The sequence below is a fragment of the Mus musculus genome, chromosome 2 (assembly GCF_000001635.26).
Source record: "Mus musculus strain C57BL/6J chromosome 2, GRCm38.p6 C57BL/6J".
Taxonomy (NCBI): Eukaryota; Metazoa; Chordata; class Mammalia; order Rodentia; family Muridae; genus Mus; species Mus musculus.
In genome coordinates this window covers 66011633-66039335 of record NC_000068.7, presented here as the reverse complement: position 1 = coordinate 66039335, position 27703 = coordinate 66011633, and the positions used below count along the sequence as shown (strand labels likewise).

The 27703-nt window shown below is 41.5% G+C and overlaps 1 protein-coding gene across 10 annotated transcripts in view; it reads right to left on the bottom strand.

Annotated features, from left to right (window-relative positions):
* Nucleotides 1–2721: 2721 nt before the first annotated feature.
* The window catches only part of Csrnp3 (cysteine-serine-rich nuclear protein 3), a 191331-nt gene continuing 166349 nt past the window's right edge, over nucleotides 2722–27703 (bottom strand). For 6 of the 10 annotated variants that reach the window (XM_030252233.1, XM_030252234.1, XM_030252235.1 and 3 more), the window contains 2 exons: nucleotides 19600–19896; nucleotides 2722–17365 (listed from right to left, as the gene is read on the bottom strand). In XM_030252233.1, coding sequence (XP_030108093.1) covers nucleotides 16313–17365; nucleotides 19600–19896 — 1350 coding nt within the window. In that variant the 3' untranslated portion in view covers nucleotides 2722–16312. The remainder of the gene's footprint in view (nucleotides 17366–19599; nucleotides 19897–27703) is intronic. The other 4 variants (NM_153409.5, NM_178634.2, NM_001290666.1 and 1 more) reach the window with 1 other exon arrangement.

Below are 27703 nucleotides of genomic sequence, written 5' to 3'. Positions count from 1 at the left end.
TTTTCAAACCTGAGTTCAAAGTGTCTATCAGTCTCTTCCCTCTTACACTGGATTTTCCTATATTAAAAACAAAACAAAACAAAACAAAACACATCTTTATTCCTTCTTTCAAATGATGAACAGGCTGAATTGCACAGAGATATGTCAGGAATATTTCTTCCAGGATTCACTTGTTATCCTTCAGAAGTGGTCTCAGCTGTAAGGAAACACCCTGCTCACAAATACAACTTTCTTGGGCTGTGATGCGGATGTATCATGGCAGGGCTTTGTGATGTCATAGCTTCAGTTTGCTCAGGAACAGCTCTCACGTGTGCTAGACATCTTGGAGAGGTCAGCTGAGTAGCTGCAAGTAGCCCAGGTTCTTCTACCTTTCCAATTTGTGTCACAATAGCAGTGACCACTGCTATTGGGTGAAACTATTTCCTTCTGGTGAAGAGAACTAAATTTCTGACCTGGGCAGAAGACAGAGCACTCCAGTTGGTCAGGCCAGTCACCTGGACAAGGGAACAGGCCTCAGAATCACAGGATCATCTTAAGGCATGGTAGAGAGCAGGAATGCTTCCCTCTCTGAGATAAGGTACTTTTCCTTCCCAGGACTCTTACTGCAGCCCCTACAACCACCATGGTAGGTCTGGTGGGTCTGCTGTCAGTCTTATGTTCTTTGCTGTCTCTTCCTTATGCTGGCCACAGCCTAGGTGTGCTTTCTCTAGTACTTTGGCATTCCTTCCTTATGTTCTAAAGCTCCCCTCGCTGCTGTTTGCTTGCATGTCCTCCATGTAGTTGACCTCTATGCTGGCTTCAGTCAGATGGAGTGGGTTTTTATTATTATTATTATTTTCTCTCTTCTCTTCTGTCTCTTTCTCCCCAGGTAGCTTTCAAGACACTAGCCTGCCTGCTCTGCCCTTGAGGTTTGCTTCTTGTTGTTGTTGTTGTTGTTGGTGGTGGTTTGTTTGTTTGTTTTAGTTCTAATGAAGTTCTCCAGCTTCTGTTTGAATCTCTTCTTGAATTCTTTTATTAACGAGACTAAGAACTCCAGGAGGTGACCCAACATCCCTGGCACCCCTTGTATAGGTGTTGAAATCAAATAAATATCTCTTAAGTCAAACTCTACTTCTGGGTCCCCAGACATTGATGTTTAACATGTGCTGATGGAATTGGTCCTTAAACACCGTTGGTAAGGTTGCTTTTGTAGGTGTATCACTTGCTCCTTGGCTCAAACTGGGGACCTCATTACAATGATATATGAAGTACTGACTCCAAATGGGAATGACAGGGACCTCAATAGAGGACTGGTGGTGGCACTCAGTGGCTAAATCCAGGTGGCAGCAATCATGGGGATAAATTGGAGGGACAATGAAGGGGTCCTGATGCACAGAGCATTTTGAAGGTTGTTAATAGAACCAGACAATATCAACATGAAAACACATTGTGTGTCTGTGTGTGTCTGTGTATATAAAAGGATATTTCTCAGTTAAGCCCAACATAAGATATTAGAATGAATAACCAAGGACTATTAGCCCAGGCAATCATCCTAATAAGGTGGTGTAGACTTTTCCATCTCCCAAGATATGAGTCAGTTTTCATAGGCAGAACTCACTGGCCAAAAGAGAGTCCACCTCCCTACGAGCAAAGACCATTTCCCATTCAGCCAGGGAGTGAACATTGTGAAAATGACCTCAGTCCTTTCTGACAATGTTCTGACAAATGTTTGACAATGAGGCAGGGCAAGGAGGAACATTCAAATATTTAAAAATCTGACTGACACTGGACCATTAACATTGGCTAAAGAACATGAATCATCACTATCATCTTTCCATTGATAATGGGACTTGTCAGACCAGGTGATAAACTGAGTCTTGCTCAAGGTCTAGTTGACCAGGAGTCCACCAGATCTTCAGATCTCCACAGGGAACGTTTCCTTGGTTACATGTTTGAGGTTAGTATAGTCCATTCATCTGCAGGATGAATTTTGTATATGCAGGACATTTTGTATATGAGATAAGGATCATAATGGGAGAGGAAGACACATGGAAGCCTGAAACTATTTCTCCCATCCCTATCCTACTCCAGTTTGTAAGTACAACTCTCTTCCTTTGCATCCTAAAATAGTTGAGAGAAATAAGAGCATCCTTAAGGATGGTAAGTTTTAGACGTAGCCATCACCATTATGTCATTTTAACTACTTGTAGAAAACACTTGCAAAAGGGAATGGAGTGATTTGGGTTTTATTTTTCTTACTACCCCTGCTTCTGAACTGAATAAGACAGGGTCTCACCATAGACTCCAGGCTGAACTTGAGCGTGGATTTTCCTGTGTCTGTCTGCTGAGTGCTAGGTTACAAGCACTCACTACTATATCCAGAAGAATGGGAGTGGTGTATTGCAAATTCAGTGTCATTCCCATGGACTGGTGCTGTGCCAGATGGGGTATATTTGCTAAAACAAGTTAAGCGACTTCAGACATGTGAACAAGGTCACTGTTTAAGCAAATGGCTCCCTTTCTGTTCCAATTAGGAAGAGAGGATCAGAATTGTTCGCATGCCTATAGACCTAATAACATTTGTCTAGTTTTGTACTCTAATACCAACTGGTAAAAAAGAGATCTAAATTCTCTGTATAATCCATGGAATTCCATCCTTTGTGGTATTATGTTAATCAGATCAGATGAGCCATGAGTTGTCATTATGGTAGTCGTTTTAATAAAAACACATGCAGTCTGGAAGAAAGGAGATAAAGACTTTTATTTTGGACCGTCATACCAGTATAATCTCTGGGATTCTGGTGATGTGGGAGGATCATACCATATCTCCCACCATTCACAAAATACACAGGATTAGGGGAGCCTCTTTAAATTTTCTACTCAGCATGTTCCACATCCAGGGATACTGCTCTGACCAGCCAACGTGAAGGGTGACAGCTTCACAGAGAACAGAAAATAGGAAAGGTCTTTTGCTGGTACTTAGTATAATATTGCCAGCCCCAAGGTTGGGAACCAGTGTGTGTTGTATTCAATGTAGTAGTGATGGGAGAGGAATTTATGGGTAAGTATAGCAGATGCTAGAGGGAGGACCATGACAAAGCCCCTGAGATCAAGGTGGTACCAGTTGCAGCAGCAATGTGGTGCTCAGCCTTACTTGCCAACTTATGGGAACTGGAATTAGCATGAGAACGAACTTCTTGGCATGTCTGTGGGGGAAGTTCCTAGATGTGGTTAACTTCGGGAGACAAACCCACCTTAAACTTGAACATACAGCACGGTCCCACAGTTTGAGGTCCCAGGTTTGAATAAAAGTAGATGGGGGAGGAACTAAGCAATGCTATTCACTTTTCCTTGCTTCCTGGCTTCAGGTACAATGCTACCAGGCATCTCACACTCCTACCATGCTTCCCTGCCATGATGGATCATATCATGTTTTTAATCTAAAGGAAATCCTTCTTTCCCATAATTTTCTTTTGCCAAATTATCTTTGTCACATCAATGGGAAAAGTAAGATATGGGTAGGTATCTTTTGAAAAAAAAAAAAACACTCTTGACAAATTACTAGAGCATCATGGAGACTAAATTCGAGACTGTGCCTGTGAAACCATGTCTTATGACAGAGTCAAAGGAAGACACAGCTGGCTAGATGGCTCAGCAGGTAAAGGGACTTGTGACCAAGCCCAACAACCTGACTTCAATTTCTGGGTCTCACTTGCTAGAAGCAAAGAGGCATTTCACTCAGGTTCTTTTCTGACCTCTACATCATCTGTGATGACCACCTATGTGTGCATTTACACTAGTTTGTGGATGGGCATGGCGGGGTGTGACCATACAGAGTAATTACATTTACATCATCTGTCAGCTACTACCAGGGAGCACACTCTGTAGTAGATGAACCACTCCCTGGGCCTGTGGCATCCAATAGAGCATCTACTAGCCACATGTGATGACTCTAGGCTGAAATATATCTAAGTATCAAACACACGCTGGATTCCCAAATAGTAACATGGGTGTGAAACATTCCTAGTTATTGTATATCGATCACACATTCAAAATACATATTAGTTTAGATAAAATGTTGCCAACACTGATTTCCTTTCTAAATGTGTCTATGAGAAAATGTACATGCGCATGTAGTTCATCCTTGTGGCTCGTATCACATCTGTTTTGGCTAGCACTGATATGGGCTGATCCTCTTGGCTAGCTGACAGCAGCTGGCCCTGATCCTAGGCTTCCCCAGTGTTGCCATGGCAGGCTCAGGGATTGGGTGTCAGGGAGACGTGGAGATGCTGCCTGGCCTGTGAGTTCGACCTACTCTCACCAGGGAGGATAAAACTCCAGCTGCTGCCAACTGTACAGATTTCAGGCACAGAGGTCGATCCCGAGGTCCTGGGATGCTACTGTTCTGAAGTCTAATGAGATAACTCAGTGGCCATGGATCACAGTGGACTTTTATAACCTAGAAGGATCAAAAATATTTGGGATTTGTTTTTAAATAATAGAAAAGTAGGCTAAGAATGAATTTGTCTTTCTTGCCTGTGGGGACTCAGAGCCATGCTGATCTTCTGATATGGGAGCCCACACAGCTTCAGATCAGAACAGAGCAAACCCCCAGAAAAGGATGTGTGAACAGAACGTATTGTCCTGAGAACCTGCAGTTCTACTACATGCTTCAAAGATATTGAACTTATGTGTGTAGACAGGCCTATTGACAGTGCAGTTGAGATGCAAATTTGGCAGCAACTCTCTGCAAGAATGAAGTACTATTTATGCTCCAAATGTAGTACATGCACCTCGGTAAGGTGATGCAGCCTGCCTTCCATTCATGCATTCAACCAAGCATGGATAGAAAACTCTTTGAAAACATGATTTCTGTGATCCAAATCTAGAGTTCTGTTCATTGTTTTTTAAGCAATATTGTGTTACCATTTGCACCATATTTACATTGTATTGCGTATGAAAAGTAACCTGGGGATGCTGTATGACCCATGGGAACATGCACATGGGTTTAGGCAATACCACTCCTTCATTACATGTAAGACACTTGAGCATCATACTGCTTTTAAATCCATGGGGATCCTGGAAGAGCTCCCCTACAGATACTGAGGGGCAGACATGTGTCTTATGAAGAACTCTGTGCAGAACCCCAAATGAAGCAAGAGCGATTTCCTTAGCAGAACTCACTGAAAAGCAAATGTGTTCTCCAATTTAGCAAGTTCTGCAAGACTAATGGGCCCAGTTCTTAAAGGGTACACTTTCCCCAAGGACCAAGTGGCTTATAGAAGGATCTAAGCAATTTAGATAAGATGGGCAGTTACGACTTGGGTGGAGGTACTTGACCTGCTCTTATACATGGGAGCAGGAAAGCAGTTCACACTGGGTGTGGGCTATGTCACCTGTAGGCCATCGTTAGGGCTTTGGGAAGTGGGTGCTGAAGACAGGAGAGGTAATTAACAATGAAAGATGTGGAAGAATATCAGTTATGGTTGTAGGAACAACCATAGTAGCAAGGGCTGTAGTTTATGTGAACCCTGATCTTTTAAGTGTCCCTTAGAAAAAGAGAAATGGAGATTCCTGGGGGGGGGGGGAGTTGTTCTTTCAGATTTAGGATCTGGGGAACACATGGCAAGACACAAGGCTGGGGTGCAGTTTAAGATTCCCAACAAGCAAGACTCTGTCCCAGCTTCAGCGGCTGCTGTTCACAAGCTCTTGAGCTTTCTGCTGCTTGCAGGTTTGTCTTCCACAGTGGAGTGCCAGAGTCCCTTTCTTTCAGTAGTGTGACATTCAGTGACCAGTTGTGATGTGACTAGAAAGGCCTGGCCACTTTAGGGTACCAAGGGAGAACTCCAAGGAGCATTTTTCCCCCCAACACACCCACCTCCCAATACATAACACACACACACACACACACACACACACACACACACACACACACCATGTTTACCTGGCTGGTATTTGTTAGGCTCACATTGAAAGCTGGCATCTGCCTTTTTTCTGGCAGAACTTCCTCCTTTTTGATCTCTAACAAAAATACTGCACTAAAATTCAGTTTCAAATCCTTGCCTCCCCACCCTGGTATTGCTCACGTGTTCAAAGGAAAACCTTTGGTGTCTACCCTTGCCTGCATCTTGCTTGAGACAGATGGGGTCTTTTTCCTTCTGCTGCTGAATACATCAGGTAGCTGGCCTGCAGGCTTCTAGGGGAACTCTCTCATCTTTGCCTCCCATCTCATGTAGGATTGCAGATGGATGCTACTGAATCTGGCTTTATATGCCTTCTGGGGACCACATTCAGGTCTTCACACTGTGGGGCAAGTGTTTAGCCACTGAGCCAACATGCCAGATCTGAAATGATCCCCTCCTAACAGAGTCCTATACCTCACACAGAAGACACATACACAGAATTTAAAAACAAAACAAACCAAACAAACAAACAAATGCTCTTCCCAAAGATTGACTGGTCTTTCTTGTTTGTTTGTTGTTTAATGAGTAGACGGTGGTTTGAACTATTCTGTCTGTGGGAGTGTGGAAGTGACATGTTGGACACAAGAGGTAACATGGATACAGGGTAACAGGAGATATTGAAGCTCTCTATTTTGGGGGTTGAGGATGTAGGAGAGGCAAACAGACAGTCTGATGAACAAAACAGTTGAGAAGAATTAGTAGTATCTAGATTTCAGAACATCTTGTAAGGCATTCCAAAGAAGATCAGTTTCATTTGATTGTCAGGAAGAATGGAAGCTATTTAAGTAGCATGATCAAACCGGAGTTAGAGTACCATCAAACAAGTTCATAGCAGTGAACTCTCAAAACTATAGATGTGGTATTCTCAGATTAAGAAACCTGACTGGAGGCAATGCCCTGAACTTGACAGGAGTTTGGCAATGAGGTCATGCTTTGCTCTGTTTCCCTAAGATTGCTTTATCGTGAGCCATCAGCTTTCACCAGATAGGCATATATAAGAACCTGCTGTGCGCATGTTTTCAACGTCATATCACCACCATTTCAACTTTAAAAAATAAAAATTAAAAAGGATTACACGATGAAATTAAAAGACACCCTTTAGTTACAAGACAGTGCGTTCTGTTCTTTTTTGTTGTTGCTGTAGTTTTGTTTTTCCTAAAAACACCCTCCAAAATTTAATATACAATGAGTTCCCTTTGGTCTTCCTGTTTACACATCATTACTTGACGAATGGGTTGAGAAGCTGAGAAAGCAAAGTGCTGTAAGCATCTACACTCTGGGATCAATTATAATAAAGTTAACACATCTTTGAAATGATAATGTAATGAGCCACTTTGTAGAAATTGCCTTCTCCTACAGCTTTTTAAGAACTCTGTCTGTGACACTGGAGGGAGGTGTGTACGTGTGCATGGGCGTGTGTGTGTATGTGTGTGTGTGTGTGTGTGTGTGTGTGTGTGTGTGTGTGTGTGTGTGTGCCAGAAGCGAGCCTTCATTGTTGTTCTTCAGGAACCATTCCCTTGTTTACATTTACGCACTGTTTAAATGAGATGATCTCTGGAATGTTAGCTTGGCGGACAGTGAGCCCCAGAACTCTGCTTGTCTCTGCTTTGGCAGGGTTGAGAACTGCACGTGCATGGACCACTCCTGCTTCTTTTTTGTGGGTTCTGGGGACCAAAGTCAGATCCTTTTGCTTGGAGGACGTGTATTTTACCAACAGAGCTCTCTGCCCAGTGCCTGAAGGAGGTTTTCTAAAAGGCCTAAGAGTGTGAAGGAAGGCAGAAGACATCAAAGCTCCGGACACAAGAACATCGGTCTTACACAAACAACAATAAAAACGCAATAACAGCTACAACTTAGAAACCAGTTTTACTCTGTTGCAAACAAATGGACAAGCTATTGTACAATATATAATAAAAAGTACAGCACAATACAAGTGCCACTAATAAACTTAAAGATCAGACTTAAAAATGCTTATTTGTAATATATATGTATATATATATGTATATATGTATATACATGTATATATATATACACACATACATACATACATACATACATACACACACTGCAACAGAAAGCCACAATAAATACAGGAATCTCCATGTCATTCATAATAAATACTGAAAATATAAATACAGAAGACCACAGCTAATATGAATATATAAATAATTACAACATAAGGTCCAGGTTAAATTCTGTGGAATATCGTTGTAGCTTATTTCATATCCCCTTTGGCATCTTTGATGTCATAACTTGTACACAAGAGAAAGCAGGCTAGCAAACTGTGACATAGAACATGACATCATGGTATAAAAATGAGTGTATGGATTGTGGTTTGATTTTCTTCCCTTTCAATTTGACAAGTCATCAGAGTGCACATAACAGTAATGAAGTATCAACCGAAAACCTATCGGGTAAAAGTAACAACATAAATCAGTTGAAAGATACAAATCAATCAATGTCAAAGTGTACTTTACCATACTGTGGCTTTTCTGAGTTTTTGGTGATGCAATTCCCACCCCCCGCCAGCTTCCAACAGGCCAAAATGCAAACACCTAAAACAATTACCCTCAGAAGACTCCCCCTGTTTAAGGGAGCATTCCTAATGCATGAGTGCTTCCACAGAGAAGGACGAATGAGTCCTCGGGGTCACATGATCTACCAGCTCACTGCATCTTACAAGGGTTTCCAAACGTACCAAGTTCCTATGGCAGCTTGCAGGTGGAGACGCGGTCGATGTCTAAGACTGTGAGACGAAGACACTGCAAAGGGTGACGTTTACCTATGCAACCAACGGAATGTATGGAATTGAAATGTGAAAAGTGTTTTCTTGACCAATGCCAAATGGCCTTCCCTATCAAATTTATATACCCTGTGACAGACACTGAGGGAAACACACGGAAAGAACAAAATGCCTTTTCTGCATGAAGAGGCAAGAACCAGTACATATTGTATTCATAGCTCTATCTTAAGGGGTGATTACACCAAAATGCAATAAACTAAGGAGAAGGCAGAGGAATATTACGAAGACGCAACAAAGGCTGAGTTCTTAGGAACTGAGTTGTAATCTACAGGTTCGGGGTCTTCTTTCACTATTTCTGCACTGTATTGTCTAGCATTTATTATACATCATCAAACACATTGGAAACATGTTTCACAAACTATGCCTCAGACTTCTTTCTGTTGAGGTGCCTAGAGTCAATTCAAACATAAGCCAAATTTGATTCACCATTCATTACATTAGCATTCTAGAGAAACGTTTTCTTTTCTTTTCTTTTCTTTTTCTTTTTTAACTGAAAGTGTCACTGGGTCACTTCCATGTAGTGTTACTCATGAGGACAAAGTACGTTCATGTGGCTGTCATGTCACTCAAGCACCCAGGTGGGGAGAAGCAGCCATTAGTGAGATTGGGCAAGAGCCAAGGAGAGAGGAAATGCTGACTCCCAGGGTGGTCCTTAGCTCCTGTTCTCGCTGTGTCAGAGTTGCAGCAAACAGAAAATGCTCTGAAAGCTTGCAGGGAGTATCGGGGTCAAGTGATTTCACCAAGGGAAAAGAGGGAAAAAAAAGGAAAACAAACACCACCCCTTTCTAGAATTCCTTTAGTTTTCAGGCCTTGTCAAGATGACAAATTGTAAATCACCTAAAACAAAAAGACTCACTGATCTCTGAGGATGTAAGCAGCTATTCTTTACTCATACACAGGCTAGGACCAAATGGTGGCTGAGTGATTCTTTGGAGTCATTTTACTCCATATTAGATTCTTCAATCACATTTCCAGGAGGAGAAGTCTAGATTCTCATTTGTTACTTACACTAAAAGGAGGTTACCAAGGAGGTACTTGTTCACAAGCAAGCACATAGAAAAAAATGGCCTTTTCGTTTTGAAATTGTAACTTCTCAGAGAATTGAAGGGTTTCTGAGTTCGAGGCCAGCCTGGTCTACAAAGTGAGTTCCAGGACAGCCAGGGCTACACAGAGAAACCCTGTCTCGAGGAAAAAAAAGTCAAGTCACTTGACTCTAGTCCTGACATTGGTGTCTGGGATATAAAATAATCACTCCCCTAACATGACAGTAATCTTAAAAAGATAAATATAGATGAATAAAAACTGCCTAGTGCCTTTATTTTCCCAAAGCAGGTTACATTACAAAGTATCCGAGTACCTACATTCTCCTTTCAGATTTGCTTTCTTAAGACATTTAGAGAATTGCCTTATGTAGTAATCAGCAACTGAAGGGGTACCCAACCTCTACAGTCTTCCAGCACAATTGCCCAAATCACCACGACTGTTGCCAGGTGCCTCTTCCACAAACACTGGCCAAGATATGTTCTTATTGTGAGAAAACCTGAAAGAGCTGGATTCTGTTGCCAAGGAAACCATCTTCCCTAGAGGGGTCGAGAATAAATGGGTATCTGTGTTGTTGGATATGCCTGACTGACAGTCCTCCCCAGAGGTAGATGAACGAGCCGTGTGACCTCTGGAGATTTCTCTTAGGCTCGGGCCTATACAATCTGAAGAATACAGAGAAATCTCAAGCCTTCCATTATTCATGCTTGGTTGGTCTCTGTGAATAGCTTTAAGGAGATTAAGCTGTTCCAAGTTACCTGTTGGACATGGCATAGCCTGGCAGTGGACTGTGATTAGTTATAATTTAAAAATGACATTTGTAGCTATTAAAATTTAAAAGTCTATCAAGTCCAGATATCATTTAGGTAACATTATACCCTTCAAGTATAAATACTTAATTTTTAAATGGGTAACAATTTATTCCCTAACTTTAGCTATTTTTTTCCCTCTTTAGGGGAATTTAGATTTAAAACTGAGCACTTCGTTTTCTTCATAACTAAATAAACGTCTATAATTCACACAGTTCTTCAAATTAGTTTTTAATATGGATGGCATTTTTAAGAAAAGAGAGAAAGATTGATGACCAACAGGAAGAGAGGGCAAAGCAATGTTGGATAAAATGTGCTACAAATTGCCTTTTGATATTTCTATGACACAGAAATAACAATCTACCCCAGGGCACATGACAGGAGAGTGAGCAGTCATAGTCCGGATAGAATTTTCTAGATACATTGTAAAGAGACTTCCTAAAGTTGAGTTTTCTTCCAAGTACTCAATAAATAACTTTTAGGTTTATTCTAAGCCAGATAAAAAATATTGGAAAAGAGTTAAAAAGAAGAAAGAAGACATTTAACTATGGACATATTTTAAAGTTACAACTAAAAATCAGGAAAGCCATGTAAATCAGTTTTGACAAAAGCAAGGCTGATTTCTATTCCATTTCTCACCTTATAGTCCTTTCTAATCAATATACATTATCCTTAAAGATGCTTAGATGGCCTTGCACATGTGGCGAAGTTTATAATTTGAACTGACTTTACTACCAGTATGCTAATGAGATAGATGGAGGAATCACAGCAAAGCTGCCTTGGACAAATGCTGTCTAGAACAACATCGATCATCCCTCTTTATAAGGTTGGTTGCTTTTGTGAAAGATGAAATCAAATAACAATAGAAATGTCTTTTCTTGAAATGTAAGCAAGCATGAAGGGTCAGATACAAAGCAGTGGTCCTGTCTAGTGAAAAGCTAATTGCAAGAAAAGAAAACAGTAACCCACAGGTCATAAATCTTTGGAGTGATTTCTTTTCCCATACATAAGAACTATCTGCATGTACTGACGTTCCAGCTTCTCTATTAAGGTCATTAAAAAAAAATCTACCCACAGTCAATGAACTGAAAAGGTATATGGTTTAGGCTCTGAAGTTTGTTCCTCCTCTCCCAACTCCCCTTCTTCTGATTTAGCGCTCAGAATGGAAATACCAAGGCAGGCAAGACAGCATACAGTTAAGACTAACGCTACTACTGACCACTAGAGAAAACCCAGGCAGTACTCAGCTTCTAGGTTTTCGTTTCTGACGAGCAATGAAAGAGGAAGATGCTGTGCTGTTTAGTAACACACAGCCATGCTACAGAAAATATCTGATGAGCAGAACTGTGGGCGCAAAGCTGTAACATCTAAATGACTCTGCCACACGCTTGTAATTCTTGGAAAATGATGTAATAAGAAACTTCCATTTCGTATTGGAAGTAAACGTACACAAGACTTGCACTTCAGGTGTCGGTCATGGTAACAATACAATAGTTACAATTTCAAATTATAGTCCTTTTGACCTTGCAAGCATAAAGGTGCTTTCCATTTACACTTGGCATTTCATATGTCAGCTATAATGACTGTAAACTGTCACTGGATTGTAACTACAGCTAAAGGAAGGGGTCACCAATAACCTCCCTCATTTTCTGTCTTCTTTCAGTCAGCGCCTTTGTGCAGGGTTTTGCCATCATAATAGCTGTTTTATAAAATGAGTAAGAGGGTCATGTCCCTCTCTGCTTCCGAACTTCTTTGGGTTCTGAATTAATTAACTCTCCTCCCAAAACTGGTGGAAGTTTTACTGGCATACATTCGACATTTTCCTAGATGGTGCTGCATCCAATAAACAATTTTCTGAACATCTTTTCCCTGAATCCAAACGTATTTCCTAAGCTTCAGGGGGATGTAATAAGTTCAATCAATTTAGGGAAATCAGCACCATTTAGATGCAGGTTGTAGAGAATAAGAAGAATGGGTGGGTGACAGTGCTTCCAACAGGACATGGAGGATTCCAGTATCATCTCATGTCACCATTCCTTGTCCCCCACCCTTACAAATACGGGAGTCCCCTGCTCTTTTTGCTACCAGGTCAGCTGTTATAACATAGGTGGTATTCAATAAATATTGGTTAAAAGAAAAAGTGCATATCTAACACATTCTGATGATCAATGCCAAGTCGTTAAGAACTTGTACAAGGCAGCAATAAAAAAAAAAGTGAGGTATCTATTACAAAAATAAATCATGGTAATCTTGTTTAATAAAATCTAAGTCATAACTTTGCTTAGAATATAATGGATATAAGCTCAGCATCCTTGAGAATTGTGGCAAGTTGCTATAACTGGCACTGTTTTGTAGGAGTGAGCAGAAGAAGGTGGTCCTGCTGGGCCATGTGATTATCAGGATTTTCTCCCTCGAGCAAATGTTAGATATTTTACATGTAGTTGGCATGACATGGGCAGAAAAACATAATTCTAACACAAGACTGGCTTTCAAATAGTCCATTATTCAATCTACCAAAAGAAAAGAGACAATTGGATTTTACACACATTTCAATATTGGATGATCAATAGACCGGGGGAGGGACTTAAAATATTCTTTATTTCTTTCTACCAATAAAAAATTTAAAAAAAAAATTAAAGGGCAGTGAGGCTGCTCAGGCTACATGACTGGCCAGCTATACTTGGCTAGTATAGCTGGGAATCAAATCTTTAAACTATTTAGATTGGGTCTGGAACACTGGGCTTTGCAGTTGATAGTGCTTGACTTGGGAACTGTGTGCAAAGAGAGACTCTAATTTGGTTAGATATACTAACGGAAGTAACACAATAGCTGCAGGTCAAATCATTGTCCCTTGGTACAAAGATGTAAAGTGTCTCAACCTGGTAGCAGCTAAGTGCCCCTCTCCCCTTGAAAAGCAGTCATGACTGAGGCACTTGCCTGGAACCTGCCTGGCACTTGGGTTGCTCTATTGAGTAGGTCTATTAGCAGGAAGAACAAGCCAGAACAACCATTGTGTTCTCTGTTCTGTTCCTTCTGGGAAAGGAAGTCACAATGAAATAATTCCTCATTAATATTATTTGTGACTTTAACTGAATGCTTTCAACCAATCGCTCTCAAAATTCTCTTCTCTTTATGGTTTTAGGTAAAGCAGAGCCTGATTGTACTTGAGGAACTAACTATCCAGTATTCATTACTACCTACTGCCCACAATCTGCCCCTCTCTAGAGGATGTTGTATGTGTATTCTGTGTTTGTGTGTGTCTAATAAAGATAAGGCAAGTAGGGTTTGATTTGCTATTGTTGCTAAAATAGATGGCCTGTAACGATTCTGATTCATGAGGGATGTCTACTTAGGGATGTGAAAACTTAGCATGTCTGTTTTCATGCTTAGAAAGGTAATTATCCTTAGCAGAGTGAAACTTTTTATCTCACTTGAATAGAGAAAGGAAGAAAGCTCTGTTTCTGAAAAGCAAGGACTACAAAAGAAAAACCAAATGAGATACAAAAATGCTCCAAACTTTGTGAAAATAAAGCTGGACTGAAAGAAACATCTCTGAGGATCCAGGAAGTGGACTGTCATTCACCAAATCAACTCTACCTTAGTCAGGATTACCCGGGGCCGCCCCACACTCTGTTCCAAGAATAGCCTGCGAGTGTCTCACCAGGAGATACTTCCAGAGGTTGGAATGGCCCAGCAAATATGGAACACAGAATTCTTTCATTAGCTTGAACGAAGGAACAATAGCTTTTTGTCATTTCTTCTCTGAGCCCCTGCCCTTTAGATTGTGTGGGCAGGAGGCAGCCTAACTGGAAACCAAATGCTACTGATGGCAACGCTGCAGAGAACTCTGGACATATTACCACAGAATTCCCACCAGATTAGCCCCACCGGTCAACCAAAAGGAGTAGTCAGCCCCCATTACTGCTTTCAATAGCATGACAAACCCAAAGTCCTTTTAATGGTAGTAAAAATTAGCGTTGATTTATTTAGTCTTGAGGTGGTTTAGAGAAGAAACAACTCCACAAGCGAACGTACTTTCCCCACATGGAGTTTAAGTAGCGGCTTCCCACCAGAGGACTCTGAAGCACATTCAAGCCTCGTCAGATCAAATAGTATTCTGTAAGGAACTGAAATCCGAAAGTTATTCAAATGCCCACATCAAGGAGGCATAAAAAACTTAGAAGACGCCGTTACTACGAAGTAGGGGTGTGTCTGCGTTTTTAAATAGCCATAAAGTATGAGAAATGATGCCACAATACAATGTCAAAACTGGAAAACAGATTCAGCAGAATAACTGCATGGGGGAAACCGTAACACTCGTTCTATAGCTGCTTAAGCTGATGGGAAAGAAGTTGCTCCAAGTCCTCTGAGGTGAGGCTCGAAGCAGGCGGGCGGGGAGTGTCTCCTTTCTATTCGTTCTCTTTACTAAGGAAGAGAAGGTGAGGTGGCTGCCTTCGCAATGCATTCTGGGATGTGCTGCTGACTACCCCAGGCAAGACAGACTTTTTTTTTAAAAAAAGCTCCAGAAAACGAAGCCTAATGAGTCAGTGAGCCCAGGCCTGCCTTGAATCAGCTAGCCATTAAGTGGCATTACACATTTTTGCATTTGTAGAGGGTGATGGGGTGCTGAGGCTCTGCCCCCACCCCCAGCCTTCTCGCTGTAAGGATTGAGTTAGGTCCTAGAGCGGTGAAGGAAAACAAGAAACAAGTCATTTTCCTTCATGTCATTGGAAGAATCCTCTCTCTCTATTGTATGAACCTTAGTTACTTTTTTTTAATAATTAAAAAAAAAATATTTCAAAGCCTTCTGAGACCCCATCCCACACGAGGTACCGTGAAGGGGCACTAAAGTGCATTCTGAAGGAGGGAGTTGAGTTTAAAGGTGCTGTCCAAGCTAAGAAACAAGATGACACTGTTTAACAAAGGAAAGGCAATTCCGTCTATCTCAGCTGAGGGAGAGCGGAGGACTAGACCCTCGCCAGAGGATTGTCCTAACTCTTAACGTGAGAGAAAACTGCATAAGGACCTGCACGTATAGACTCATTTGTCCCAAATAGCAAAAATAGGCCTATTTCATCCTTAAGAAAGTATTTGCAAATCTGCTGAGTCATGATCGTAAAAATGTGGGTGGATTCCAGATGCAATCGTCTGGGCATGCTCTGTGGTGCTAGCTAACACGTCTTCAGCTTCAATGAACATGCTGTTCATTTTCTTCAAAGCATGACTTCTAAACTACCATAAATAAAATACACAAGAAACGATTCAATCTTTTTTTTTCTTACAATAATTACTTTTACATTAAAAAGTCACCATCATCTTCAGATATATCGAAAAATTAGGACTCTAAATCTGCTTGTTTTCTAGTCTTAGTTAACAATCTTGCACAGGCCCGATAATCTAAAACTTGGAGCTATGATCTGCATAGCTTGGCAGGTTTCACACAGTTTGACAGGTAGGCAACTGTAAGATATGCATTTTTTTTAAATTTAGCATTTTTCTATCAAAACAGTTCAAAATCGTTTAAAATCCCCATAGCGACTGTATTTGTGCCACGCCACAGTTGGGAAGCTAGAAAGGAAGGAAGGAAATACTGTCTGGAAGATTAATCACAGTCCACATAACTCTTGGCCTTCAGGTTTAAACAACGATGAGCCCAGCAAAGGCAATACAGTGCCTTAAATAGAAGACTTGGTCCTGTAATAGAATAATTTAAGCAACTAAACGGGGACCGTTTCCACCACGGGGGACTGAATGCACTCTTCATGCAATCTGCTCTTTTCTGCAAGGCTCAAAGGATTTTCTGCAGGATGCTCTGAAATGTGGCTGTCGCCATTCAATGTGGAAACAAACCCTTCCTGGGCAGGGCCTTTCAAGTATGAGTGAAACTCCACTTGGGGAAGATTGGACCTGTGTTCAGGATACAAGGGGTTACAGGGCACCCCACTATCGTTTTCAGAGGTGGGGCAGCAAACGATGACAGACGGATTGGCAGCTGGGTAGTGGGAGGCTCCATAGGCCTCTTCTGCTTGCCTGGCGTAGTCAACAAACCTCTCTGGGGTCATGGCGTAAGGCACCAGCGAAAGGGCACCGTTTTTGACAGTATCTCTTTCAGAATAGTTGTCAGAGAGCTGGCTAGGAGTTCCTGGGATGTGACTATCTATTTGGTAGTAGAGAGTTGAAGAGCTAGCGTAAAATGAAGCATTTTTTGTGTGGCTTTCATGAACTGCGGTGCCATCAGAGTAACAAAGGACAGACGGAAGGGGGACGACCTCCGTATGGGCTCCGAGCCCTTCTACAAAGCCATCTCCCTTGTCGTCGTCGTCATCTTCCTCCTCCTCTTCCTCTTCTTCTTCCTCCTCCTCCTCTTCCTCATCCGATTCACTGGGAGCCAGGCTTTGGGTGCTAGAATCAGTGGCTCCACTGCAGAAACTGCTTCCGTCCTCCTCCTCTTCCTCCTCATCTCCTTGGCAGTCCAGTTCCTCCTGTAGGTGCAGCACAGCAGCCTGGGGTTCGGTTTCAATCTCGAAATTGTCTGCGATGGAATATTCTACAGAGTGAGCGACAGGGCCCATGGAAGGACCATGGGCGCTTATCTCCCCGTGGCAGCCATTCAGCGTGGGGGTTTGTTGCTCTCGGTTCTTCTCCAGTTCAAGTTTCATTATTGTGTGCAAAAAATGAGTCCGGACACGGATAGGATTGAATTCAATTCTACCTGCTGTGTTACTACAGCCTTCTTTAGTGCAGCCACATGGGAAAGACATACGATCCACCTTGGAAGGAAGAACACAGATTAGCAGCAAGGAACTATTACAGAGCAAACACAATCAAGGACTTTGTAACAACTCCTGAATGAAGTCACAGCACTCAGGTTCTACTCCGGTCTCAGCAAACGGCAAATACGCTGCAAGTAAAAGGAGCCAGGGAAGTGAGGACTTAAGTTGTGGCAGTGAACCGTTTCTAAATTTATGTTCAAAACAGTGGTGGCTGGAGGATAATTGAGATTTTAAATTTGATTGAACCCCTAGGGCTTTCGAATTTCTCCACTCTCTACTTCCCTTCCCTGTTTGCATTTGATTTTGTTCCCATCTTGCAACCTGGGTTCCCTTCTGGTTCATCTGGTTCATTCCAACTCACTCACCTGCTTCTAGGTCACAGGCAGACTGCCCCCCCCCCCCAGGGGACCCGTAGCCTAACTTCTATGACATCATCACATGTACTTCTATGACATCATCACATGCTCCTCAGTTCTTCCCTTTTATCAGATGACCTTCACTGCTCAGGATGTCTGAGGTGACACTACTTAGGGTCACCCAGTGCATACTATTATCTTGACGCTGTGTCTTCTCAGTGGACCCTTGATTTGTGGATGCAGGTTGTTTGACCTGCTTCCCTCTCGAGAAGAGAAGCCCATTCCAAATGGACCTCTCCTGTGCCAAAGAATGTAACTTCAGGGAATCAGGAGACCTGCAAGCTGAAGACCAGCCCAGACAACTTAGTAAAACCCTTTTTCAAAATAGTATGTTTTAAAAAAACGTTAACTCAGTGGGGGTAGAGTATTTGCCCATTATGTCCGTGAGGCTCCAGACTCAGAAAAGAAAGGAGAGAGTGGATGGAGTGGGAAAATGCTCTCATTCATCAGTTGCTGGGAAGGGAACTGCCCTTGGCTTTCAGGGGCCTTTCTCTTTTGAAGCGAATTAAGCGAATTTCTCCTTTTAAATGAATAGAACTATTTCTACATAAAGTAAGAGCAGGTAACCATTCACAAGGCTCCCCTAAACTTCAGATGGATAGGACCAGAAAGTCACCTTGTCAAAGAATTGATAAACTATTGCTTTTCTCTTTAATTCATTTTAAAGTCATAGTCTTAAAAGCATAGCCATCCTGGTGAGGCAGGGAAGGCTATTCCCGCTATTTTTCATATAAACTTAAAATTCAGCTTCTGAGAAACGAGACAGACTTCCCGCCATTTATGAGGCTATTCTCAAATTGTAAAAAAGGTTTCTCCTTGCTGCTGCTTCATTCTCCTCAAGCCAATCTTGCTGCCACAATCAGATAGATGCCCCTTTCTTGTTAAGGAAACTATAGCAGCCCCAAGTAAGTGCTGCAAATTGTAAGTACATTTTATGTTTCATTGAAAAGGGGTAGGAGAATATTTGGGAGTCTGCAACCATGTCATCTCAGGACTGTGAAGCCCATCACAGGCAACAGGCAAGTGCCTGCACCCCTGGAAAACCTTGTTTACAGATATGTGTCAAGTTAGATTCTGCTGTCTGTCTGACAGCATCTCAACCTGCTCACTGTAGAAATGACAGAGCCCAAAGTGTTTACCTGACATGCCTATTTCAGACAAGGTCAGAGTACAACTTGCTCTTTTGGTTTTTATTTTATTTTTAAAGATTTATTTATTTTATGTGACTGAGTACACTGTACCTGTCTTTGGACATACACCAGAAGAGGGCATCAGATCCCATTACAAAAGGTTGTGAGCCACCATGTGGTTGCTGGGAATTGAACTCAGGACCTCTGGAAGAGCAGTCAAGTGCTCTTAACTGCTGAGCCATCTCTCCAGCTCCACAACTTGCTTTTTTTTAAAGATCTGTCTGGCTAGGGACTTCTCCAGCAAGTCTATACCACTGGTGATAGATTGTCACTTACACCCCATGGATGAACCAGAAAATATGAACCGAAATGGAGCATACGGTGTCCTCTCTAAGACTGCGTGTAAAAAAGCTAAAATAAACTGGTGCAATGACCGAATCTGGGAGGAAACACCTTCAATAAACTCAGCTGCAGTTTGAATTGCCATTCACAGTATACACAGTATAAGCATTTTATGAATGCCTTTGAATTGGGGCATTTCTTTCCCCTTGAATTATGTATCTTTCCTTGCCAGTATTTTTTTTTTCCTTCAGGTAAAAAAATATCTTATTATACACAGCATGAGTGCTTCTTTCTGGGGTGGCACGCAACAGTCTTTTCAGATGCCCAAGCTCCCAATCCTTACCTGACACTTAATGCCTGCCAGGCTGCAGGTACAGGTTTCTGGATCACAGAACACTCTGCAGTCACAGCCACAGTCCTCCCGAGAAAGGCGGATGGCCCGCAGTTCGTGCTTCTCGTCAACGTCGATCTTCTTCACCCCCGAGGCGCGCAGCAGAGCTCTCCGCTTTTTTGTGGGCAGGGGTTGTAGGAAGAAGTATTCGTCCACTTCGGTGTTGTCCAGATCAATATCGTCATCGGAAATGTCATCCACGGTCAGGGTGCTAGCTTCCTCAGACTCTACAGTGCCATTCTTAGTCATCTAGGAACACAAGGAAGCAAACAGGGATGTCATTTGGGCAGAGTCCAAAATCCCCACTTCAGCATTGCTGAGGATGAGCTGTCACGCATCGAGTCCCCGGGACGGCAGAAGTCAGAGGAAGGAGAAACAATGGTGTCGATGTAGATGGCTTTTTAAATGCTCTGGCCACAGAAGATGCTTACATGCATCCCTTAACCTCTCAACGTCGGTAACTACAGATACAGCCGGGGCGACCCACAGGATAACCAGACCAAAGGTTACAGACACCCAAAAGCTGTCTTTACACTCAGCTCACAGTGACATCTCTGATGTCAGAGGCAATGTGCCCTGGATCAGAGGTGACTGAATCTCAGTGGGAGCCATGACCACCTTACTCAGCAAACATCACGTCCTTGAAATAATATGTGTGTCTTTCAGGCCCCTGAAAAGCACACCTACGGGACTTAAAGCCGAACTGTGCTGCTGGGATGGTAAGCACAGTTCTTCTTACCCGGAACAATGCAAGGAGGAGGGCATGATAGAAGCAATCGGTCAGGTCAGCATGCTCTCAGTGAGACAAGGACATAGATTAATGCTGGCAAGGACTCATCAACCCACGGCGGAGACAAACTGTATTCTCAAAGGAGTGCATGCAGACCTCAGTGCAAAGGCTTGCTTTCTGTGTAACAGCTCATGGGGACACTCGCTCCTTGCCTACTCGTGATGGCTGGGCCTATATATATTTCCTTTCCATATTAATCTCATCCATCAGTAAGCCCTAAATGTAGATTTCACTTGTTATAAGTATAAAAACACCTATTGTTTCCTTCATACAAACCATCTTGAGTTTTCCCTGAACATGAGCAAAATATTTTTGTGAGGAGCAGCTTAGTAATAAAGGCAAAACACTTCATAAGAAGTAAATCAAGGATGTTCTAAATATAGAAGGCAGTTTAATTATTTAATTTATTACCCTCTAAATTTCATTAATTATGGCTATTACTGTGCTTGGTGAACTTGACAATTCATCCATTAAGTAGTGAAAATACTCTAGAGATCAGATATCCTTTCATCTTTGTAGGAAAGAGTCCATATTTAGATAGAAATATTTACTATTTAGATTGTCCAACTCTGAATGTCCTGCAGAGAAAAAATAAAATTAGACTTTTACTTTCACGTAGGGAAATTTCCACAGAAGAAAGAACCAGGAATAAGTGCATACTAAGATATAATGCGACGAGGCCCTGTGATATATTTTCTAAAGCTACTTAGTTATGTTTTGTGACTATTTTAGAACTTGAGCCTGTTATCTCAGAAAATATTTATTATTAGACATTGTTTCTTAGTATAATAATTCTATATTTCCCCGTTGGCATTTGCATGAAATTGTACATATGAGGATATGTATGTGTACATATGCATGTATGTACACGTGTGTGTGAGGGGTTGATGCTGGGTTATCTTAGTCTACCATTCTTTGTCTTAGTTTTTTTTTGGGGGGGGGGTCTCTCTCTGAACCTGGAGTTTCCTGTTCAGGTATACTGACTGATTAACATGCCCCCAGGATTTGTCTGTCTCAAATTCCCCTGTCTCTACTTGCTATACTCAGCTCTTTTTGTGGGAGATGGATTTAAACTCAAGTCCTTACACACAAGTACTTTCCGACTGGGCCTTCTGACCAACCTGGCATCCTTTATATATGTACTGCTTAAACGGGGATGTCCAATATCAGGAAGTTACTTTGGTTGTGGTTAGCATTTCTACTGATTCTCTCTTACTAACACTCCACATGTTTCCAGCTATAAGGATTTGATTTTCTAAGACATTCAAATGCAAAACCATCTAGCATCCTAGATTCTCACTGACTGAAGCTTCTTGACAATCACTTCCCTCAGTAGCACCAAGGTCTCTTTAGCTAATCCCTGGCTGGTCTATGTGATTTGCAGCAAGCGTCTTACTCTAGTACGTGGAGATGTTCATTCCAGTACATTCTTCTCATGCTATTTATATGACATTACATTTCACTACACACTATACTCTAATGATGTCACTTTCATACACTGTCACAACAAAATCTATAGCTTAGATGACAAGTCACAGATTTCTCCCCCAAAAGAGGAGGAAGCAGCTATCATAAGAAAATCAAAAATCTTAAAGCAAGATGAAGTGAGGCCAAGGTTGGGAGCATGGGCCTGAAATTGCAGCACTCAACAGCTGAAAGACAAAGACGGTGAATTTGAAGTCAGCCTGGGTAATGCTGTGAAACAGTTTTTACCACAAAGGAATAAGAAGTGAGATTTTAGCAAGCATTTACAACTATAGTAAAGTTGTTAGGGTAACATAATCAATTGGCACCTAACAATTAAGAAAATATTTAAATATTGGTACGTCTGACTTTAGATTAAGTATATTCTGGTTATAAATGTTAGAAATAAATTCCAGATCTTGTATAATTCATATTCCTCCATTACAAATAATTTCATTTCAAAATAAAAGACTAAGAATCAAAATTCCTTCTCACATAGCTATAACCTGTTTCCACGCTTGTTCAAGAGCTGTATTTTTTTTTCCCCAAATCACATACATCATGCAGGTGATCTTATGAGGTTTACCACCCTCTCCCCCTGCCCCTTCTCCCTATTGAGGATCATATCTAATGAAGACTGGGGACAATGTAGTTGAGCTTGGTCAATCGCTGGCCCAGTTTCTGGTTTCTATGTTGTTTCTATCTGTAGCTTTCCCCCCTCATTTCTATGATGTAGTAACTCACAAAAAGGACCGTGAAAGAAGACGGGCTTACTGTTTGAGAGGACGCAGTCCACCATGGCAGGAACACAGGAGCAGGAATATGAGACAGCCTTTCATTGCTGAGAAGACCAGAAAAGGGAGAGCAGATACCTCGCTTCCTCTCTGTCCTTTCTATTAATCCCAGGAGACAGTGCCACCTACATTTAGAGCAGGACTTCTATGCTCAGTTAAACCTCTCTGGAAACAATGTCTCAGACAGGTATCTCCTGAGTGACTTTGAACCCAGTCCAACTGACAGTGGAGATCAGTCGTCATGGTTGCCTTTGAGACATGTTCCCTACCACACCCCTTAAGTGCAGTCTGTGCCCATTTTTTTTTTTTTTTTGTTTTAAGTCAAAGCTTACACCACACAATTTAAAGGCTCTTTACAATTGGGCTGCTACACATGCTGCTTTTAAACATATTTTCCCCATTGAGAGCAATATAGGAGGAAGCCAAGAAGCTCCCTTCTTCCCCCTCCAACACCTATCTATTTGCTTCCAAGATCTGGTACAGAGTCTCAGGGGCTCTACCAGCATCACCTCTTCTGCTTTTGTATGTACTCCAGGGCCTTCTTCTCTACTGAGAACATTCAGGCTCTACGAGACTTTTCTCCCATGATATGAGTGATGCTTTCGATGGTTTTTCCTACCTCAAAAGAGAACCACTGAATTGCCAGACACTGCTCTCTACGAGGAGACTCCATATTTTATACACCAATGAGTCTCAGACTCCCTGAGATCCCTCCAGTGTAGACTGAAAGGATCCAATTCTCATGTAGTATTCTATGTCTATACCTTATAGTTTTAAAGGTTCCGTAAGTACCTTGTATAGGGCTGGGACAAGTTAATATGCTCATTTGTTGATTGGATGTTTTTGCTTTGGAATGCTTAATTTGAAAGTACTTGTTATTGGATATGCTATTTTAAACACAAAATAACTGTTAAGACAGACAGCATAAATAATAACAAGTGCTTTGAAACATACATTCACCGTTGAGGAGTTTCAAAGCTACATAAAGCCTTCAGAATGGGAGAAAACTCTTAGTCACCTATACACGTGACCAGGCACTAATATGTAAAACATTCAAAAATTAAACCATTCCCAATTAATTCAGCCAACAAATGGGCATATTATTAACTGGTCAGTTTTCAAAAGAAGACATACAAATGGTCAATAATTATGTAAAAAAATTCATTCAGCATTTTTAGCAATAGAAAAATTAAAATTAAGAGTACATTGATATTCCATTTCAACCTGGGTCAGAACATCATCAACAAAACAAATGACAACAAATGACATTCTAATAAAGATGTCTGGAAAACAAAGCACTTATACTCTGCTCGTAGGAACACAAACTGGAGCAGCCGTTATGGAAATAAGCATGAAAGCTCCTTAGCAAATACCACACAGAACTATCATACGATCCAGTAATTCCACTCCTGGCTGTAAACCTAAAGGAACCATAGTGGTTAATCTTGTGAACCCATGTTTGTTACAGAACATCACAGCTAAGCTAGGGAACCAGCCAAATGTCCATTAACACAGGACCAGATAAAATAGGACACACATTCCAATGGTTATTACTTAATTTTAAGGAAGAATAAAATTGAGTCAATCGTAGGAAAATAGATAAAACTAGAGAATATCATGTCAAGTTAAAGAAAAATAGATTCAGAGAAACAAATATTGTTATATGTAAAATCTACAACTAATACATATATTTAAATATATCATGTGTGAATTATTATATACAGATGTCATATATGCCTATAGGAACTGAAAAGACAAGTAGGAGAAATAAGATGTACTGGGAGAAGAAAGACAAATATAGCTTCTCCTATTTCATATGCAGAATCTGTCTGTTTATCCATCCGTATGTATGTATGTACACGGGTGTATGTATGTATATATGTATGTATTATGTATGTATGTGAGTCTGCCCATCCATCCATCCGTCCATCCGTCCATCCATCCATCCATCCATCCATCACCTATCATCTAACACAAACGCAGAACAGGGAATTTTTTAAGGAAAGAAGAACATCAGAAAGGGCCACAATCAGGGGTACATAAACATAGTTCAGTGATACACATGAATGAAAATGTTATGGAAATAATGAAATCCATTATTTTTACACTAACTGACAATAAGTCATTTTTTAAAAAAAGCCAGGCGTGGTGGTGCACACCTGTAATTTCAGTATCTGGGATGTAATGGCAAGAGGGTTATAAGTTTGAGGTTAGCCTCAGACACATATAAACACCCATTTCAAAAGACCAAGGTGTGGAGATATACCTTGGTGATAGAGCATTTGACTAGCAACACACACACACACACACACACACACACACACACACACAGAGAGAGAGAGAGAGAGAGAGAGACAGAGAGACAGAGAGAGAGAGACAGAGACAGAGAGAGACAGAGAGACAGAGAGACAGAGAGAGAGAAAGGTACTATCAAGAATCCTGGCCTTTATTTTTTTCCCACATTTTTTATTAGATATTTTCTTCATTTATATTTCAAATGTTATCCCAAAAGTCTCCTATACCCTCCCCCCACCCTGCTCCTCTACCCACTCATTCCTACTTCTTGGCCCTGGTGTTCCCCTGTACTGAGGCATATAAACTTTGCTAGACCAAGGGGCGACTCTTCCCAATGATGTCTGACTAGGCCATCTTCTGCTACATATGCAGCTAGAGACACGAGCTCTGGGGATACTGATTAGTTCATATTGTTGTTCCACCTATAGGGTTGCAAACCCCTTCAGCTCTTAGGTACTTTCTCTAGCTCCTATATTGGGGTCCCTGTGTTCCATCCTATAGATGACTGTGAGCATCCACTTCTGTATTTGCCAGGCACTGGCAAAGCCTCACAGGAGACAGCTATATCAGGGTCCTTTCAGCAAAATCTTGCTGGTGTATGCAATAGTGTCTGCGTTTGGTGGCTGATTATGGGATGGGCTGGGGCGGGGGCAGTCTCTGGATGGTCCATCCTTTCATCTTAGCTCCAAACTTTGTCTCAAGAATCTACAAATGGGACCTCATAAAACTGCAAAGCTTCTGTAGGGCAAAAGATACTGTCAATAAGACAAAAAAGCCACCAACAGATTGGGAAAGAATTTTTACCAATCCTAAATCTGACAGGGGACTAATATGCAATATATACAAAGAGCTCAAGAAGCCGAACTCCAGAAATTCAAATAACCCCATTAAAAAATGGGTACAGAGCTAAACAAACAATTCTCGATTGAGGAATACCAAAGGGCTGAGAAGCACTTGAAAAAATATTCAACATCCTTAATCATCAGGGAAATGTGAATCCCAGCCTTTAATTCTGGGTTTCATGCTCTGGTTTGCATGTGAAAGAGAGATTAGAAGTCGAAGTGAAAGGGTCGTAGAAACAGTTGTGAGGCAATAATAGTACGTTGTTGAATCTATGTATCAAACGTTATTCTAATGCATTTTACCTGCATTAGTGCATTTAGCATCACAGACTCATAAAGCAGATATCACTATATTGTGATATAATAAGTGAGAAATAAGGAAGACCAAAGTGTAGATACTTCATTCCTTCTTAGAAGGGGGAAAAATACCCATGGAAGGAGTTACAGAGACAAAATTTGGAGCAGAGACTGAAGGGGCGACCATCCAGAGACTATTCCACCTGGGGATTCATCCCATAAACAACCACCAAACCAAGGCACTATTGCATATACCAACAAGATTTTGCTGACAGGACCCTGATATATCTGTTTCCTGTGAGGCTATGCCAGTGCCTGGCAAACACAGAAGTGGATGCACATGGTCAACTATTGGATGGAACACAGGGTCCCCAGTGAAGGAGCTGGAGAAAGTACCCAAGGAGCTGAAGGGGTCTGCAACCCTATAGGAGGAACAATATGAACTAACCAGTACCCCCACAACAGAGCTCGTGTCTCTAGGTGCATTGTAGCAAAGGATGGCCTAGTTGGCCATTAATGGGAGGAGAGGCCCTTGGTCTTGCAAAGATTCTATGCCCCAGTATAGGGGAATGCCAGGGCTAGGAAATGGGAGTGTGTGGGTTGGGGAGCAGGGAGAGGGTATAGGGGATTTTTGGAGAAATTGGGAAAGGGGATAGCATTTGAAATGTAAAAGAAGAAAATATCTAATAAAAAAAGCCCAACCAAAACCAAAACCAAACAAGCAAACAAACAAACAAAACCAACTTCCAATGGAAAATACAGTACTTTTCAGATATCTTAAAATAAGTCATGAAATAAAAATGATGAAGGAATGCCTTAAAAAAAAAAAAAAAGTCTGATATAGACCGGAACACGGTGCGTTCATTAACCTGCATGTTATCCGGGTGATTGGGCTCATGGAATCTCTCTCACCCTTGGTCCTTAAGCAGTAAAAAGTGGAAAGAAAAATGGAAGTAAAGGCTAACCCTTCACAGCGAAGTTTCTCTTTTTCCTCTTGCCTTAGCTGGTGAGCACTTGATTTATGGTTTGATTCCATTATTTTGATTTTATATTTTTCTTTACTTGTATGCATTTGTGTATTTCATACTGTTTGCCCTGTAAGATGTAGTCCTGAGCTGCATCAGTGAAAACTCTGGGCATGGAAGTTTACTCTTGAGCATCTGCATAAACCCCTTTAGACTCATTCTGAGACTAAAAGTCTTATAACCTGCCTTAGAATGATAGAATTCAAGCATTTCAATTCTGAAAGTTTGAACACACTCCACATATTAGTAAGGCATTTCAGAAGCTCGTTTTGCACCTCCAGACACAGCAGAGACACCAGGCACAGTAGTGTGAGAGTCAGAGGGTTGTTCTGGGTCCTTTGAGACAAACGCCCAAAGAAAAAGTGACATTCCACACTTTTCTTCCATTTTGTCAACCTAATTTGCTTCCCTACCACTTAATTTTTATTATTAATAATTTCACACATACACATAAGAGGTTCTGAAAAAAAATCCATGACCATTCTTGCCCCTCCAGCCCCTTCTCTACCTCCCCACTACGTTCCCTTCCCAACTTCATGGAATACTGCT